The sequence below is a fragment of the Echiichthys vipera genome (genome assembly GCF_963691815.1).
Source record: "Echiichthys vipera genome assembly, chromosome: 10".
In the NCBI taxonomy this organism is placed as follows: Eukaryota; Metazoa; Chordata; class Actinopteri; order Perciformes; family Trachinidae; genus Echiichthys; species Echiichthys vipera.
In genome coordinates, this window is record NC_139835.1 from 10,631,046 (window position 1) to 10,650,359 (window position 19,314).

Sequence of the window (19,314 nt, forward strand, 5' to 3'; positions counted from 1 at the left end):
GCACACAGAGAGTGGTGGACTCTTCCAACAAACACACACAAATCTTCTCATTACTCCAAAACTCTCTCCAGTAGCTGTAAGGGATTCTGGCAGAGATCTGAATTTTCACACATTTTAGATGCAAACGTTTACTTTCTGTCACAAGGAAATGCTCTCACTCCAGTAAACAAGGCCTTCTTAGAATCAGAAGATGCTTCCAGTAACAGAGATTTGAGAGAAAAATAAGGAGAAAGGTCCCAGAGTCCCATGAAGTGATTATATACCGTAATTGAATAACTACACCATTAAATTCTTTAGACATTTTTTAATTTTAAATTTTAAAAAGAAACACTGATCATTTCCAATTTTCTATAAGATAAAAAAACAAAGAGCGGCATTATGAAATTTTGTTTTCAAGTCTGATTAAAAAAATTCACTTCTCTACAAGTGCCTGTATCCTTGTTCCCCAACTATATTTTATAGTAGTGAGACGATATGAACAGATGAAATACAGAAAAGAGGAGACTTTTTTTTATTCCTTTTAGGTTGAACAGAATGTGCAGGGCTAGCACTTACACATACATATTTAGACAATCGACAGTGAGGTTATGCAGTATGTATAACACACACACACACACACACACACACACACACTTACATACACCCTGATACACAACATCTAGTCACCCACGTAACCAGACGTTCTGCTGCACCTTCCACAATAACAAGATCTTGTTAGCAGTATGTATAACAGCTTGAATGTCCCAAATGGCTGCCTTATTACTGCCAGGGAAGGCTGGATGCAAAAATATCCACAAGCACAAAAAGAAACTACAGAAAGTCTAGTATATGCTTATGTATGACTTATAGATCAAAGCAGCTGTCCTTACAAACAGAGATTTTGTGTGTGTATGTAGTTGGTGGTAACCTGGGTAAGATTCCCTCTAAATAACAACAAAAACAGAATCAGTAGTTTCAGCAAATGCCCCACAATGACATTTGTTTACATCAGAGTGACAAAGCCCTATAGCCTATAGCCTATAGCCTATAGCGTATAGCGGAAGTGAAGAGTGAATGGATTGGTCAACAAAATGTCAGGTTTTAACACGGGACACCGCTATACGTTTCCAGTTTCAAACTGATGGACTTCATGGGTTAAAGCTGCATGTTGTTCTTTCGGAGCATGGTGTTGGTTTCAGTGAAACAAATGTATTACAGTGATGTGTAATCATAGACTGTTTAAAGTATGGACGTAGTCTCTGTGACTTCACCCATATGGTTTCTTAAGAGCCGTTCTTGGCAGTGCCTAATTTAAAAATGGGCAAAGAGCGGGAGTGTGGATGGAGCTGAGGTGGGCTGAATAAGGCCAACAGTTTACTAACCAGTCACTCAAAGCAGCCACTCCCTTTATAATGCATAACTTTAAGCCTCAACATAATTTGTCTCTTTCTTAGTCTATTTTAAACCGGTAAGTCATGAAAAAAAATCACCCCTAGTACAGTTGATACAAATAGCAAAACTAACTATAGAGACCAGCACCCATCTTTGTTTTAGGCTGTAAACATGTATATTTCTGCTTTAAAGTTGGACATTTTAACTTTTCACTCACGTCAGCCTCAAGTGGCCATTTGAGGAACTGCCACCTTAATTTTTCAGTCCCGGAGGTTACCGCTTGTGTGAAACATCCTGCCAATACCTGCGTTATTCTGATAAATAATTTAAGACTGGTGTTTTAAATGACAGGTAATGTCAAATTAATTAAACTCCAATAATGACTATTTTCATGTTTTAATAGGACTCAATGCTTTTCTTTGGGTCCTTAGATTCTTGGATTTGCAAAACCTTTTCAAACCTTTTCCTAAAAATGTTGCACAACATTTTTCACGATTTCAATAATGCTTTTTGTTAGGTTTGTTTTAGAATGTCATAGACCCAGAAACAATTTATATTTTCACAGACCTCTCTCTGTTTGTGTCTCTCTGTCCTTCTCTCCCTACGGTGCTAGGGTGTGAACACTGACACCCTTGTTGTTTTTAAGTCCATCAGGTGGACTGTGTCAGGCACAAGACACACACACACACGCACGCAGGCACACACACACACACACACACACACACACACACAAAATCCCAACAGGCTTGGGCCAGCAAGTGAGAAACACCGACAACCACACGTGTTGTGTTAGTAACCTCAGCCCTCTGTGCGTGTGTGTGTGTGTGTGTGTGTGTGTGTCTCAGGGGAACAGGGCTCAGGACTCAATTAAGCGGGCATGTGTGGAATGCTTTCAGGGGGAACGGGACAAGATGGCTGTGGGGCCGACACTATGTGCCCCTCTGTCTCACTTGCCCTTGATCTCAATTGGTCTCGCTTTGGCTGACCCATGGCAGCGTGAAGGGGAGCCATGTCAGGCACACACACACATATATACACACACACAAAGTGCCATGAAGAGGAGAGATGTCTCGCCTGGACAGTCTAAAGGGCTCTCAAGGGTCCTCTGCTGTGTCTCTCATCTCTTTCTCTCCGTCTCCCTCGGCACCAAGGAGATAAACGAGACTTGGTCACCTAATGAAGCATGTTGAGTTCTTTATGAGTAGCATGTAATACGGTTACTAATAACCTATTTGTAAAGGTGAAATCCTTCTTGAGTTATTTATTTATTTATTTACAGGGCTAATGTCCCCCTTTGAGTCTTGGGATTCTCAAATAGACTTTAGGTAGAGTATTGGGCATCCTGCAGCCCTGGGGTTTAACCATGTAATCACATTCCCCATTTCATTTGAATCTCTGACCTGGGACCTTTGTTGCATGTCATACCCAATTTATTTTCCTTAATTTCTGTCCACTCTCCAGTGTCTGCCTATAGTATCCAATAAAAAGTATGAAACAATGGCAATATTCTGCATATATTCTGTTTATTTGTCTACATATTCCAATGTTGTATTGGCTCAATAATGAGTAAAATTTCAAAACCCAAGCTGCACCACTATTTAAAATCTGACAGGCACTCCTGATTTTACACAAATTTCACGTATGATATACAATACGGAATTAAGTATCGATAGGGGATTTGGGATTTGACTCAAAGTTTCAAAGCATAATCTATGCCCATGTGTTTCCCACCCTGCTACTATTTTAGTGTCTGTATCAATACTAATGGTATTTCAAGTACATGTGAAAAAAACTAGCATATAAACAACAGCAGTTGCTCATAGATGTTTTACACCCCTGGAACCATTTAAATTGGCTTAACCCTAGGACAATAAATGTTGGAAATAAAACAAAGAAATGCACACATTTATCCATGCTCTGTGGGACTGTCCCATAGCAATGTCTTTTCGGAAGGTGGTATTCAAAAACCTTGAAGGTTGGCTCTGACAACCTCTACCAGATTCACCAGAACTATGTCTGATAGAGGAAAAATATCTTGTGCCACCAGGCCTTACTAATTTGGACTGACAATTTTTCTGGCTGGCATTAAATACCCCCTTCGATGAAAATCCTTGTTAACATGTCTATATGGTGACATATCTTGAGCGAAACGAACAGTCAACGCCATAACTGAGAATTTCTGCCGTGCTCCTGTGACTTCTCTAAATTCCGAATTTAAACTGACGAGGTTTTATACTCCACAAACATAAGGACACCAATCCTGTCAACTTTGGGCAGGAGCATTTCATAATGTAACTATGGCAGCAGAGGTAAGTGAGGCTTGGGGACAGATCCAAAATTTCTAAATGAGGACTTTCAAAGTTTTGTCATTTTTGCGTTTTACTTTTATAGTGGAAACAAAATATGAACCATATCAGAGTATTTTAACATACTTTAAAACATGGAGGTGCACTTTAAAGGTGCAAAATCTTGGGAGAGGTTATAGGGTACAAGCAGACAGAATGGAAATGTGCATGTATATGTATTTTTGTATGCATGTATATGGGGTGATGGGGTTGTTCCTTGAGGCTGCCATTCAAGTTGGGTGTTTTTTCCTTTTTTCTCTTCACTGACTGTGAATCCTTATATTACTTTATTTTGATAAAGTTATTGATCGAATTTAAAAACAGTAGCATCCACTTACCGGTTTTGAAGATTTCGTAGCGCAATGAGAAGCCTGCCCCCTGGTGGGCGTAGTCTGATACGAACTTGATGTGGAGTGAAGGCCCTGATGATATGATAGGTGCAGGGGCAATGTTGCTGCAGTGCTTCGCCAGTAGGTCAGCCGTCTCCGAGTTCCCATCATGGATCTCTACGTAGTCATACCTGCAGAGAACAAACATGTACTATTAAATACCATATCTCCTACATACATACATGTATATGCTATTAACGCAATCTTATTACTGTCCTGAGATTTGCAGCTTGTGTAAATAATGAACACAAATCCCACTTTCATAGAAATGCAATACCACAGGAGCATTAATAACATACAGTGCTAAATATCTACTACTGTACATGCTTGATGTACAGACATTTAATTAATGTACTGATGAGGTGTTTTCTGGAAGACGGAGACGAGACTTTAATTTGAGGAAGAGGAAATTGTTAAAGCCTTCCAAGCTGCTTTGTCTCTGATGTTATTAGTTTTTTTTTCTTTATTAGTTTTTTCATCTGGCAGGCATCACATTGGATTTGGCTAGAAAACGGGAGTAATGAGCAAATTGTTTGCATCTATCAGTGGCTAGAGGGACTTCTGAAAGCATGGTTACATTCAGCAGAAGCATGGGTGTCATTACAATTCAAATGAATGCAGCAAAACTAAGACAATGGCAGTTCACAGATGGCGGAGGAGGAAAAGAACCACCTGCATGAAGCAAAATAGAAGGAGAAACCTGTTTAGAATTCAAAAGCTGCACTGTAATCTAGTGATTATATACTCCAAATGCTCATGGCCCAATGGTCTATAGAGCCCCATTTTATGGATTATAAGTGTATTAGAATACAAACAAAAGTAGTTTAAATGTGAATTAATGTGCTCCCTTTCAGCTTGCATAAAGAAACAGGGGTGTCAAATGTGTGCTGAATTTAAGAAATTCAAGAGAAACTCACTCTTAATCTCGCACAACTCATTTAAGTCATGTTGTACTTTTTATTTCCAAAGTTTTTTAAAGGTCACTTAGTGTAAAAAGTGAAATTTAGATGTCTTTTTTTTATTGAGCAGGTCAAAGTGCTATATAAAGATTGTGAAAGTATCAAAACACTCAATCAAATATAGTTAGATAAAACAAGAAAACAACTACTTGTCTTTTGCTTTATGTTACACACTGGGGTCAAAGTCAGTGTGAGACATTTTTGAACTATGAATGCACCCAACAGTCTTTGATGCTAGAAAGGGATTAATCTGGAACAAATGACTCTAGTTTACATCTTTTCCCAGTTCTAATTCAATAATGTTTGTAACTCCGCCCTGAGGCATTCAGTTCACAGAGAAATTCACATTTTCCACTTTTAACAGGGGATTTAGGTCACTTCAGAGTTTTCCTGGTTCTTCTTTCCGTAGAAATATCAACAAGTAAGGACTGTGCAGACATATGACTAAACATGTTGGCACTAAATTAAGGAATAAACAGATTATCATTAGGGATTCCTCACAATACAAGTTAGTGGAAATATCAAAAACCGACGTTAAAGTGACAATTTTCCTGTCATATCACGTAAAGAGCTGCAACTTGTTTGTAGTTTTTAATACTTTTCATACATACAAAAAGCCATGAAAGATGCACATTCAATTTACTTACAGACATAAAGAAAGACTGCCTGGGATTTTATCATGTTTGATCCATGAAGGGAAGGTTCTGACTTTAAATCTATTTTTACTCCCATTTCTTTCATGTTTTCTGACCACAAATGTTAGGGCCTGTCCCCAGACCCACAGCAGGAGTGTTGCCTCTGTGTCTGGATACCAAAGTCACACCTGCCTGGCTCTAAAATAGCTTCCTGGAAAGAAATTCCTTGAGCAACTTGACATGAAAGAAGACATAAAGTTTGACTCTGAGTTGAGAGAATTAAAATTCAGTTCGGATTTCTCTCGTGGCTGGACTTTATTTGCACATCATATCGATCAGTTCTGACCACAGAGCCTTTAATTGCTCCAATATTGAGCTTCCTACATTTCTCTTAAGTAATCAAATGAATAAGTTCATTCTACTTCCTTATGGATTGAAATATACCCTCTTGAAAATGCAGAATTAATTTTCTGTTTAAATTTACCATAAACCAGTGAGAGAAGGCCTCTCTGTGGCTCAACAAAAGTTTCATGTACAAACATGGGAGGATGGAAATACCACACTTGGTGTTTTGTTGCTACCTATATTTAAGATACATAAATATAAAAGGGGTGTTAATCTTTTCACTATTAGTTAGAATGCATTCACGGTTATGTGACCTACCATTCCCAACCCGGAGGCCAAAACAGACACACATGCATTGGGTTTGTCACTAAAGAGGACATATATTACTATATATACTATTACTATTTACTTTCACTGGACATTAACCACAACACTTAACCGTAACCAAAAGCCTCGAATCCAATCTAGTGGCTTGAACTTTAGGGGCTAGCTTTTTGTCTACATACTAAATGCAACATTGTGTATTCCTTTATGTATTATCAAATTATTACTTGGATATAGGCCCACTACAATTCAGCAAATGTGCAATATATCCCAGCTATTTCACCGTTTTCATATGTCACAACAAATTCATATTTTTGATTCATAATATTTATTTTTATTTTTACTGTTTAATTTGTGAATGCGCCGAGAAAAGGCGCTCGACCAAATGTCTTTTTTTAGAGCGCTGTGCCTTTTTTGTGGGGTTACTTCGAGTTGAAAATCTCTGAAGTTTTCTAAAAAGCGCTTGTGTCGACACAGCAAAGACAGAAAAGCCAATTTGTGGGATGGATGAGATGTTGATCGTCCAACGGGCGAGTTGAAAATATTGAACTTTTCAGGCGTGACGCGCGACAATGTGGCGTGACAACCAATCAGTGTTGAGATTGCTGTAAGCCTCATCAAGTTACATCCAGGGGATTACCAAAGCAGCCATTGTTGCAGTCCTTGACTGCAACAACCAACACATGCACACACCAACACATATACTGTATACACAAATAAACACAAAACTTACACATATTCCAGCTTTCAGAGTGACAAACGTACGTGTGTGTTTTACAACCTCTTGTCTTGTAACAATACGACAAGAAAGTTTCAACTATGCAGAACCCTCGTAGCTTTATAAAAGTACACAGATGAGATCTCTATAGTGCATTGACATAGTGTAATGTGTGTATAGACAAAAGAGTGTGATTTCTGCTGAATCTCACTGTCTTTATGTGCATGCAGTTCATGTTTATGTGTTTCTGTGCACGTGTGTTTTCTGACAGGTGAGCAAGCTCCTGACATAATGAGGGTCATACACCTCCCACTCTCCCATCATGCTTTGTGTCGGCTCTGCGTGGAACTAACACAGTCATGACGCAAACTGTCACTGTACCGTGAGCATGTGTGTGTGCATCTGTGTGCGTGTGTGTGCATGCGTTTGTACGTGTCACAGTTCCTGTCATATTTTCCCAAGAGAACACCTCATCCCAGCGACAGCTTCCTCCTCCTCTTTTGTGAAATGACAACTTTGTTTAACGGCTACTCCTTTCCTGACAAGATCTCTTTTCCTCCCTTTTCCGGGCTCACTCGTTCCCTAATTATTTTTTAGTGTTTCCCGCTTCAACGCTGTCTTTTTATTCGATCATTCTTTGACTTCTCTCTTTTCTCTCTCTGTATGTTTTTTTCACTAGCTTTCTGTAATGTGCTGTCAGGCGCATAACCAGTGGCCAAGAGCCAATGTGTGGGTGAGACAGAAGAGGCAGAGACCGGGGAGAAAGAGGATTTTAGAATTTGTGAATATTTGAATTTAAAACGACCCTTTATTTACAACGCTGAGAGGGAAGATAGAGAGTGAGATGGATAGACACACTAACATTTTCAGATAGAAAAAAAAACATTTTCAGATCTGTTAAGATGAACAATGGGCAAAATCTTGTTTGTCCTATTTCTTTTGGGAACCACAAACTGTATAAGAGATGGACATAGAGTCTGTCAGCATCATCCATAGGTTTCTGAAGACCCAAAATGAAGCTCAAAGTAGGCGGCTCCTGGTGGCTAAGACCATAGCCATCTTGGCAGTGCCTGACGTCATCTAACTCGTGGCTCATCCAAACATGGGCAAAGAGGTAGCTAAAGAGAACAAAACATTTTTTTGTACCAGGCTAAAAATGTTTGTTTTTGCTGTAAAGTTAGGCTTCTTTTTTTTTGGCTTCATTTTTCAGCCTTGGAGGTTGCCACTTGTTGGGATCTAAAAAGATCATGTATTATTTTCAGGTTGTTACTCATATGTGTTCAAAGTAGAACATGTTTACTTGCTTTAATGTTCAAAAACATTTTTTGTCTCTTTAAGACCCCTCCTTAAAAAGCCTGGTCTGCTCTGATTGGTCAGCGTTTCCGGTCTTCCACAGCTATGCTCGCTGTGTCTCTGCACTGTCATTGCATCGGGGAATAACTGTAACAGTGCTGTAGCGACACTTTATACCTATACCGTTTATGGAATAGTTGTGACATCACAACTGTGCAGAAATCCTGATGGCTCGTTTAAAGACAGTTTCTGAATACAGGTGGTGTCCATTTCTCTGTGGATTGAGTGTTTTGATATTGCCACAGCATTTATTTAGCACCTCGTCCTGCTTTATAATCAAATACATGGAAATCACACAAGGAGGGGCGTTGGGGTGGTCCCAAAACACAGGACTTTCATCCGGGGACCAGCGTTCATGTCCATAAACCAAGCCACAATCTTTCTTCTAATCTTAACCAAGTTGTTTTGATGTCTCAACCAAACCGTCACCTTTTGTGGCCTAAACTTAACCATCTGGTCATTTACTGGTCGCCATTTAACAATATTATATAGAATGTCATATTTCATGAGACATCATACGAACCTGTTGATGAGAATATGTTGCTTAACTCAACATTTATAGCCTCCAACAATGCCTGAGCAGCCTTAGATAATTGTTTTCCAAAGCTCAGTTTTCATCACCCACATTATAACGTGAGGCTGGACCTTTTTTATATTTACTGTAGAAAAGCTCTGCTTTTGGGTGTGGCAAATGTAGGGGAAAAAGATTTAAAATTCAGCCGGCACAGTGTGGACGTAGTCAGAGGGAGAACATGACACTGAACACACCCCGCCAACTCCTCCCCTCAGACAGACAGAGACAGGTGTCCCTCCATCCCTTCCACCCTGCCTGCAGCTCTGTGCCGGAAAGACATACGCAGCGACTTCTAAATAAGCACACACACATGAACGCAAGAGACCTGCACAAACACACACACTTTGTGTCTCACACACATACAGTGATGCACACGCAGAGCCTTTGGCCATGCACCCCAATGGATCTATAGAAGGGTTTGAGGTTTCCTCAAATCTGTCTCTGTGTAGGAGGTACACAGCTTCTAACAAACTGTTTAATCCCATCTCACTCTTTCTCTCTTTCACTGCAGCCAATCAGTGATTTTATAAGACTTGCCACAGGGAATCATATGGAAACTGAATGTGTTTCTTCCATACTTTCCTAAAATTCCCTCGTTAACAAGTGGTGTGCGAGATGTTTTTCCTTGCTTACATGAAAAACAAATGTTGGTTCCACAATGTGTAACATGAGAGGTTACAGCTGTAAAGAAGGACGAGCATTTGTGATGGACTGTAAGCACAGATTGAAGAAGCAGACTTCAGGCTGAATAAAACAACTAACCTTATGATAGGTCGTTGTGCTTGTGTGTGTGTTTTGGGGGTAGGGGAGTCTGATTGTTGAGAAAGCATTCCAAAGCCTGTCTGACGTGAACCAAAGAAGAGGTTTGGATACAGATGCACTTCCCCTCCTCCCCCTCCCCCTCCTCCCTTCTGCCTTGATCTTAATTGCCTTTCACAAGTTCTCTCTCTCTCTCTCTCTCTTTAGGTCGTTCTTACACCTGCACATTTCTTTCAAACATCAGGGGTGCCCTTAGCGGTAGACAGAGCGTCTGCACACACGCACAAACACGAGCGCGCACACACACACACACACACACACACACACACACACACACACACACACACGCCAAACTAGAGACAAACGAACAGAGATTTGGCATAAATTGTGAATTAGTCCAAATTTTGATTTAATGTACTTGTTTTGTTGGTTAGTTATTTAGTTTTACTCTATTTAGTTATTATGAAATGATCTGCAGTTCAAGAGATAATACATTAATGTTCATATATTTCCTAACAAATAGGGAATATATTTCCATTATTATTTTTATTGTGGGTTGTTGTTGTTTTGTTATAGTTTTATTTTAGAACTTTGCCATCTGCTCATACACATTTTGCTGAAAGAGAAGTGAAATCTTTGATGACCCCTTACAAACATGTTTTAGAGGAACTGAAACAGTGACTAGATACATATTTACATACTCTTTCCACCTCCTGTCATGGGAATGCAATTCAAGATAGAACCGAATGTTTTATTTTAAGGTGGTTCTTACGGAAGTAAAACTGGACTGTTCTCTGTCAGAGGAATAATTATGGAGGTGGTAGATTCAACTAAGCCCTCTGACTGTTCAAAGATAATTCCCTTAAGGCATGACAGGCTCTAGTTCAGCAGCTCCTACTACTTACTTACTGACTCCTACTTCTTATTCTTCTACATAATATATACTGTACATCCCTGGAGTATTTTTAATGTTCTCAGAGAGTGTGAAAACACTTAATCCAAGCTAAGAAAGTCTCCTACATACGTACTTACTTTTTCAACTAGTACCCAATGTGACAACACAATGGGGGCCCCGCAACATTAAAGTCAGGTGTTTTAATTTGACCCACACACTTGTCCTCTGTATATACAGTATATTTCTATACCTATGTAGAGCAAAAGCAGCCGTAGTAAGTCTGTCACTGAAGCAGTTAATAGAGAGTGAGGAGGATGACTGACTTCACTGTTATCAAGTAATAGGCCTATTACTGCAGACAGATGGACAGTGTGTGTGTGTGTGTGTGTGTGTGTGTGTGTGTGTGTGTGTGTGTGTGTGTGTGTGCGTGTCCAACAGTAGTCTCTAGGACAACCAATCGATTCCTCATTATGGCTTTAACACACATTGATCAGGGTCAGTCCTTCAAAGACACACACACACACACACACACACACACATGCACGTGCGGACACACACAGTCATTACAGTAACAGACATTGATCAGGCAGACCTTCAGGGCCTCAGGGAGTGTCTGTAAATCAGACTACTGATATTATCATCATTACCTGCATTACCTGAGTGTGTGCAGCTATGTGTGCGTTTGAGACAGAGAGAGGGAGAGACAGAACAAGAGGGAGAGGGAGAGAGAGAGAGAGAGAGAGAGAGAGAGAGAGAGAGAGAGAGAGAGAGAGAGAGAGAGAGAGAGAGAGAGAGAGAGAGAGAGAGAGAGAGAGAGAGAGAGAGAGAGAGAGAGAGAGAGAGAGAGAGAGAGAATTTATTAAAATCCCCACCTTGGAACGTAACAAGTCTTCAAATTTCAGACCTTTTTCTGTAACTCCAGAGTAACTTCTACTGCTATTTAGCACTATGTTGTGTCCATGGCCAAAATGTTTAACCCACACAGTCGCTTTGTCAGTGGCTGTCCATATGACATGCACCAAGCTCTTTCAGTTTGCTAGAGAGCAGAGAAAGTCTCTAGGTTAGGGTCGATGGATGGGTTTAACAAACACATGACTTCCCCCCAGGAGACTGCTGTTGCATGTCCTGTGGTAAACCAAAAGTACGTAACAAACTTTTTCTAACCAAAACCTCAATATTTTCCTAAACCTTACCAATTAGTTTTGTTACCTATCTTGCACATCAAAGAAACACGTCAAAGGAGTACCAAGAGGTTCCTGAGGTTCCTCCAAGCGGCTGTATCGAATATACAGGAAGTGTCAAATATACAGGAAGCAGTGAATGAGTGTGAGAGAGTGATTTTGTAACCAGCCCAGGCCTATTGATAAACGAGGAGAAGTGTTTATGGGGTGAAGCAGCAGCTTCCAACTTCTGATTGGGTTGAAGTGTCTGGAGTTCATGCAATCTGTGCATGTGCAACGTTTAGGAAGGAAAAAAAAAACAATACCTTAAGTTGATTAAAGCTCCACATCACTGCTTCCCTATATCTGCTGCTGAATTGGAAGAACACAAGTCAGTACTTGCCTGACTCACACAGTTACTATCAACCACATGAATGGAGGAAAGCCTTATAGTTCTTGCTGCTGACCGGTCAGAGCTATTTAACCTCCTACACAGTAATTACTGCATCTTTAGCATAAGTTAGTAACATTAACATTTATAGTTTCAGGTAGTTTTGATTTGTTTTGAGTTACTGATTTCCTGAATGGAATTGCTGGTGAAAGTTATTACGTGTGGCTAGCGGCACTGAAGGGATTAATCTCTGATTTACATTTCAACAGCAAGACGCCTCTCCCCGCAACAAATGAGCCAATGCAATCAGGATCACAACCGTAGGAGGTGAAAGCATGGTTTGCATCCTCTCCCCTTCTCCCTGTGTAGCTTTCTAATAACATTGTGTTTCAGCTTTGTGCTGGGATGCTTGTCTGGACACATGGCTCTCCTGCTGGTAGAGTCACCATGATGTTAATTCAAACATGCGAGCAGCTGCTAAATGCCCACAGCTGGTAACTGAACATCCACTGTCACACCAAATGCTGCTCCACTCTCTTCCTCTCTCTGTCATATCATCTCTTCACCCCCCCACCCCTCCCCCCCCAACTTTCTCTGTTTTCCATTCTGCCCTAAGGGCAGTGTCACATCACATCACTCTACCTTTGCTCTTCTCTTGGTCATGTCCCCAGGACTTCTGCCTGTCAGGTGTGTCTGTACTGTATGTGTGCATATAAACAAATATTCTAGTATTTCTATCAGAATGCATGTACAGTTTGTTTTACAAGGTTCATATTGACAGTTGGTTAAGATTACATGCTATACTTGTGTAAAGATGAGTAACTGAGAGGAGAGAGAGAGAAGCGAAGAGACAAGGAGAGAAAATAGACCTAGCATGAAGTTAAATGATTGATTGAGGCAGAGTACAAAGACAAGGTCTAAATCATTAGTGAAACCATTATCGTTGACTGCAGCTTCTCTGTCATATAAATCACTTCTTAACTCACTGCTTTACTCGAACTTATTGTGTTAGCCACATAACCGTGAAACTGCCTACGTGCCTGTCTGCTGAACGTGTCCTCATAGCTAAACACCTAGACAGCTACTTTGTTTGCCAATGACTCCCAAAACGACATATATGACCGTTCGATTTAACGTTGTGAAATGGTCGCACAGTCTCAACATATGACCGTAATATGTGACCATTCTATTTAGTGTAAAATGGTAAACGTGGTAAAACAGAACTTAAGAAGTTAAGTTAAGGCCACAAAACTACCTGGTTAAGTTAAGGAAAAGATCGTTGATTGGTTTCAAATGAGTCATGGACATAATTGTGTGACGGACTACATCATAAACTTACGTCCATGACAAAGTTGGTAAAGTATAAGATAATAGTGCAATGGTGCAGATTGTATGGTGCTGGATTAACTATGAAATTATTAATGCAACAGGTTGCTTTATATACATGAAGTAGGTGTACATGATGCTTATATTTATATTGACGATGATGATATTAACATGTCAAAGAGGGGTGAGTATTTAACTATGAAATATACAGTTCACTTCGTAGAGGGATGCTTGGTGTCACAGAGTTATTGCGTAGGGATTGTTCCTGACACTATGGACTGATGTTAGCTGTTCATCATAGTGACAACCTGCAGGAAGAAACCGATCCAGTTATTACTACAGCCGCTACAGGTAGAGGAAACATAAATATGGGTTATTATAAGCTGCTTGCACAATTGACCTGTACAACCTTTTTTTTGGGTGAGGACGGCTTGGATTGCTTTTGTGAGTTTATTTGAGAGCCCAAAAATGCTCACAACTTTTGTGTGTTTGCATTTATACTCTTGCTTATGCAAGCGTATGTGAGCCGTATGCGTAGTGATGGATAGACACAGAGGTTGGAGGATAATGAGGATGAAGACAGATAAAGGCTGAGGAGAGAAAAGTCTATAGATGATAAAGAGAGAATATATGCATTTTAAAGAGGGAAACAAGAGGAGGATAGGGAGATGAGGAAAGAAGAGAGGCAGAGAGTGTGGCATTTGGCTCTGTGGTTTCTTATATGCAATGCTGAATGATGATTTGGCCTATAAAAGATTGGCATACTGCAGAAGGATGAAGGTGAGGTGATGCGAAGGAGGGAAAAGAAAGAAAGAAGGGGGGACATCACATTGAAGGAGAGATTAAATAAGAGGAAGACAGGACGAGAGGTGATGAAGAAAGATATGCAAGGAGACAAAGAGAAAAGGAGGTGGGACAGAGGAAGGCGCAAGATCAGATGAATGATGATGGATGGGGTCCTTTGGGCAGTGGTGTGTGTGTGTGTGTGTGTGTGTGTGGGGGGGGGGTGATATGAATGTAGGGCAGAGGAGAGGGAGAGAGCCAGGAGGAAAGAGGAGAGGGAAGGAGAGGAGAGCGAGGGAGAGGAGGTAGCTGTCAGGATGATTTGAGCCTGCCCTCAACGGACCCTGACGCTGCACTTTTCCCTAAGCAGCTGTGTGTGTGTGTGTGTGTGTGTGTGTGTGTTCTTTTCAAACACTCCAAATAGAGATCTTGCTTTCTGAGACAGAGCAGTGAAGTGAGCTAAGAGGAAAATGTGAAGCAGACAACCAACCGCTGCTGCAAAAGGCTGAACTCTGCACAATTTTAAAAAAATGTCCTTGACCTTAACCATCTTTTCAGTTGCCACATGGACAAGATACAATTGCTTCATAAATATTCATAATTTAAAATAGATGCTTTCCTCTCCATTGGCTTTTTCTCCAAACTCAGAGAGAAAGGAATACATGTAAAAATACTGTCAGACAACTGGACTTGCTGAGTAGAGACAGGTTTAAAATGTCCATGTCTTACTGTCATTTGTGGGATTAGAGCAATAGTTTGACATTTTAGGATGTAAACACTTATTTGCTTTCTTGCTAAGAGTTAGAGGAGAAGATCGATACAGTATCAATCTTCCCATCGAACTCTTGGCAAGAAAGCAAAAAAGCGTATTTCTCAAAATGTCAAACTATTCTTTCAAGTCGCTGACTAAACCTTGTGCTCACAGTGAGAGTGAAAGTGATGGTTAGAAGAAATAATTACAGAAAGGAGCTGTGACATTCAGTGTGAGAATTTCTAGTGTGAACACTTCTTTCTGGGCTGTTGTTCTCCTCAGAGCAGAGTTGGAGGCGTATGTGCGGTAAATTATAAAAGTAACGCCAAACATAAGGCTCTTTCAGATGAAACAGAGTCGGCATTTTTTGAGTTGCGTATCTTGTGGTTGTGAACTACATACCCACACAGAGTATCCTCTGTTGGGGTACCAGCCCATCCGACAATTAGGTTCCATATTCAACACATCCACGTACCAGCCACAGGCACATGTTGTGAAACTGTCGCAGTTTTAAACATTTGGTAAACATAGTGAACTTAAACAGAACTAATTGGTTAAGCTCAGAAAAAAGATAATGGTTTGGGTTTATGTACATAGCCTGTGTTTGCTGCCTGCATAAATGAAGTAGCCTACGTTTGTTATGTAATAATCATCTTATTCAGGGCTGTAGTACTTCAGTCTGGTTCTCGAGTCTGGTATCGACACCACTTTCTTGGTCTCGTGTCTTGCTGGACTTGGCTGTTGAGAACTTTTAAAGTTTTTCCTGGCTGTCCCGGTTGTACAGAGCGTTGCACAGGTCCTGTGGATTGATTGGTTTGATGTTAGAAAATAAATCTTATCTTTAGATACTCATTAATCACTATATGTGCATTGGAAAGACACAATTGTTTATTATGGTCTTGAAAAGGACTATGTTTGCTTTGGATTTGGTCTTGACTGTGATTCGACTGGACCTGTTCTTAGACTTCACTTGGACTCCATTTAGTTGGTCTTGACTACAGCCCTGACCTTACAGAGATGCTTTACAATAAATCAGTGTTGACTTTTAGATTCACATGGGACAGTGGTTTTCTAGGTGAAAGTCCTGTGTTTGTGTGTATTTGTGATACGTCAAAAACAAATGTCATCTGGAACATACAACACTTCCCTCGGAACGTAATTGAGAATGCTTTTTAGTTATGTGGGGATGTCATTTTTAAACAGGACTGGTCCATCACGTGGTTGTGATCTGCTCAGTTTTTTAAAGACCAACACTACAGATGCAGCTGTTGGGTGATTACTGAAACCTGCCACAAGTGATGGACTAATGTGGTACCACAGTGTCTGTCATGTGAAGGGAAACGGGAAGTCATGGTGAGTCATGATTGGCCATGGCTGCACTGATCTTAGCAGGGGCACAGGCTTTCTCTTTATCCCGCTCCCTCCCTCCAGCTGTCTCATCGCTCTTAAATTGCTGTATATGAATCTTAATGAAAACATCTCTCTCGCTCTCGCTCTCCCTCTCTCTCTCTCTCTCTCTCTCTCTCTCTCTCTCTCTCCGACCACCTCTCCATCGATTTTGCCTGCAGGGCCAGCGGAGTGCTTGACAAAATGTGATGCATTATAGATTACAGATTACCATCTTAAATTGCAATCAGGATCATAATAGATAAGATTGCTTCAACGTAGCGACATAATAAAACAACCCTTGTCTGACCGGGGCATGAGGGTTCATAAAAGCGCAGTGTGTGTGTGTGTGTGTGTGTGTGTGTGTGTGTGTGTGTGTGTGTGTGTGTGTGTGCGCGTGTGTGTGTGTGTGTGTGTGTGTGTGTGTGTGTGTGTGTGTTGATAAATGTTTCTGTGAGAGACATATGCAACCCTATTATTTTTTGTGATAAAGAGATACAGAGAAGAACCATATTGCCTGTTTACAATGTAGTCTTTGTCTATAAACACAGATGACTCCTTTGTCTCAACAAGATCTGATGATCTTGAGATTAATCTGATGATTCAAGAAAAAAAAGTTAAATATAGAGATTAGAAGAGATTGAAAGAAACAAAGGAGAAAATGTGTCTTCTAGAAACAGGGACCCATGTGTGTGTGTGTGTGTGTGTGTGTGTGTGTGTGTGTGTGTGTGTGTGTGTGTGTGTGTGTGTGTGTGTGTGTGTGTGTGCATGTGTGCGTGTGTGTGTGCGTGTCAGGGTTGTTGCTGACAATCACTCGGTGACCACGTACGTCCACCCCCCACAGACACACACACGCACCCGCTGCTTCTTCTCCTTGGACTCTTTGCCCTCTGAACCTAACAGCTCAATTTCAGCCTACCCCTGCACACACACGCACAATCACACGCACATGCACACACACACAAACACACACGCACACACACACACTACAGGCGTTGGGCCCCCTGTAGACCTAAATAGCTCTGCACTGTAGGATACTTGTAAATAACGGCCTATTAGACTTGAGATTTTACCACCAACGTTGCAAATAACTCACTCTTACTGCCATGGTTTAACAATAACTCAACAAAATGTTGTTACTGGACGCAAAGTGAAACTAAGAAAATGTTTAGACACATACCAGTAGTGTTCCAATAAAGAAAAACAACCACAAGGACACACATACTGTATGTGTAATAAATAAATCATAGCCTGTTGTTTCCAGCAGTTCAAGCAGATTTTCTCCTCCTGGGAAACTAGTTGGACTTTAAATGGATGTAAGAAATTCAAAGAGGAAGGGGAAGGGAGAGAGCAAAGGAGGGGAGATGGGATAACAGAGTAAAGAAAGAGAAGGGTAGACAGAAAGAGAGAGAGAGCCTCCAATATAACCGATTCAAGGATAAGAACTGTAGAGTAACGCTGAAAAATGACGAGGACAGGGAGACAGGAGAAGTATGTTTCTCATTTCCACAGCACAGTGCAAAAGCAAAGCGAAACAGAGCAGGGCACAGCAGGAGCTTTTCAACCTTTCAGCCTTTCAACAAACAGCCAGCCGGTGAAATATTGATGCTTCAATTCCAACAAAGAAATGTCTGAATGATTTTGGTACATCTGAGTGGTGAAATTCGCCTATCTATAATTGATACAGCTGAAATGTTAATAACTGGAAGGGAAAGCACCGGAACAGAGAAATAATGGGAGAGGAATGGGGGAAAGCGTAAGTGTATGTGTGCTTGTGTGTGTGTTACTGCTCTTTTGCCTGTGTCGGTGGGCTTGTATCTGTGGCCCTTTCTGCACATAGTGCCCATTAGATTCCTGAGAGCCATGGTCTCTCATCTACTATGTGTAGGATGCATTCATACAAGACATGACGGTCCTACGAAGATGAGGGATGGTCCGTAGTTTCATTTACAATAAGACAAATGACAGATTTCACGAGTTATCCTTTCGATAGGGGATCTCTTTTTGATAGCTTGCTATTAAATTTCTCTCAACTTCTAGATCTTTTCTGCTTGTGCTAGATCATAAACTGATGCAGATGTTGCTGCAAAAAGCCAAGTGAGACACTCTTTTTACAGTGTTAATGTTTACGTCGTTTGTTTGCATCCAAAAACCCATGTTTGTTTGACCCACACATTCACCTGCTCCCTACGCAGACTTTTGTGGACCTTGATAAGCAACATATTTCTGATACGTTGAAGACAATAATTATCCGAGACAAAACACGTTTCACTCGAGCGCAATTAAGAATACATTTCGTTCAGGAACTGTAACCTAAATGGATTTCTATTATTAAGATTTGTGTTACTCAAGCTTTCTGCTTGTTAGCAAGCTTAAATGCGAATCACTTTTTAACAAGTCTCACACCTCTCAGCCAACATTTGTGTTCTGTTTGTTTTCCTTGATCTCTGTTTTCTGTATTTTAATTTCATGCTGCAGAACTGCCTACCTTCCAGTGTTACCATGCAACCAAAGCCAAAACAGCCAAAAAAACAATGATGGACACCAAATCCTGTAATCTGTGTTAATTCTTCTGACGTGTGAAAAACGTTCTGGAACAGTAAATGTGTTGTAATTAGACTTTGATAATTAGAGGCAGGGGACAGTGGGAAGTCCCAAAGTGATTATATTGGGATAGCAAAAGCCAGAAAAACAGGAGGAGAGTGGGTTGAAGTTCACCCAACACCAAGAGAGACAGAGACAGGCTGGTGGAGGCAAACTCCAAAAAGAAAATTAGAAGTTTTTTTTCTTCTAATTTGTAGTCAAATCTCCTCTCAATTTCCACCCCACCTTAGTTTCAAAATACATTGT

At 40.6% G+C, this 19,314-nt stretch overlaps 1 protein-coding gene across 3 annotated transcripts in view; it reads right to left on the bottom strand.

The window, feature by feature from the left end:
- Positions 1-19,314, bottom strand: part of LOC310952802 (neuropilin-2-like) — a 109,188-nt gene that overhangs the window by 74,567 nt on the left and 15,307 nt on the right. For all 3 annotated transcript variants that reach the window (XM_083921515.1, XM_083921513.1, XM_083921514.1), the window contains exon 3: positions 4,055-4,236. In XM_083921515.1, coding sequence (XP_083777641.1) covers positions 4,055-4,236 — 182 coding nt within the window. The remainder of the gene's footprint in view (positions 1-4,054; positions 4,237-19,314) is intronic.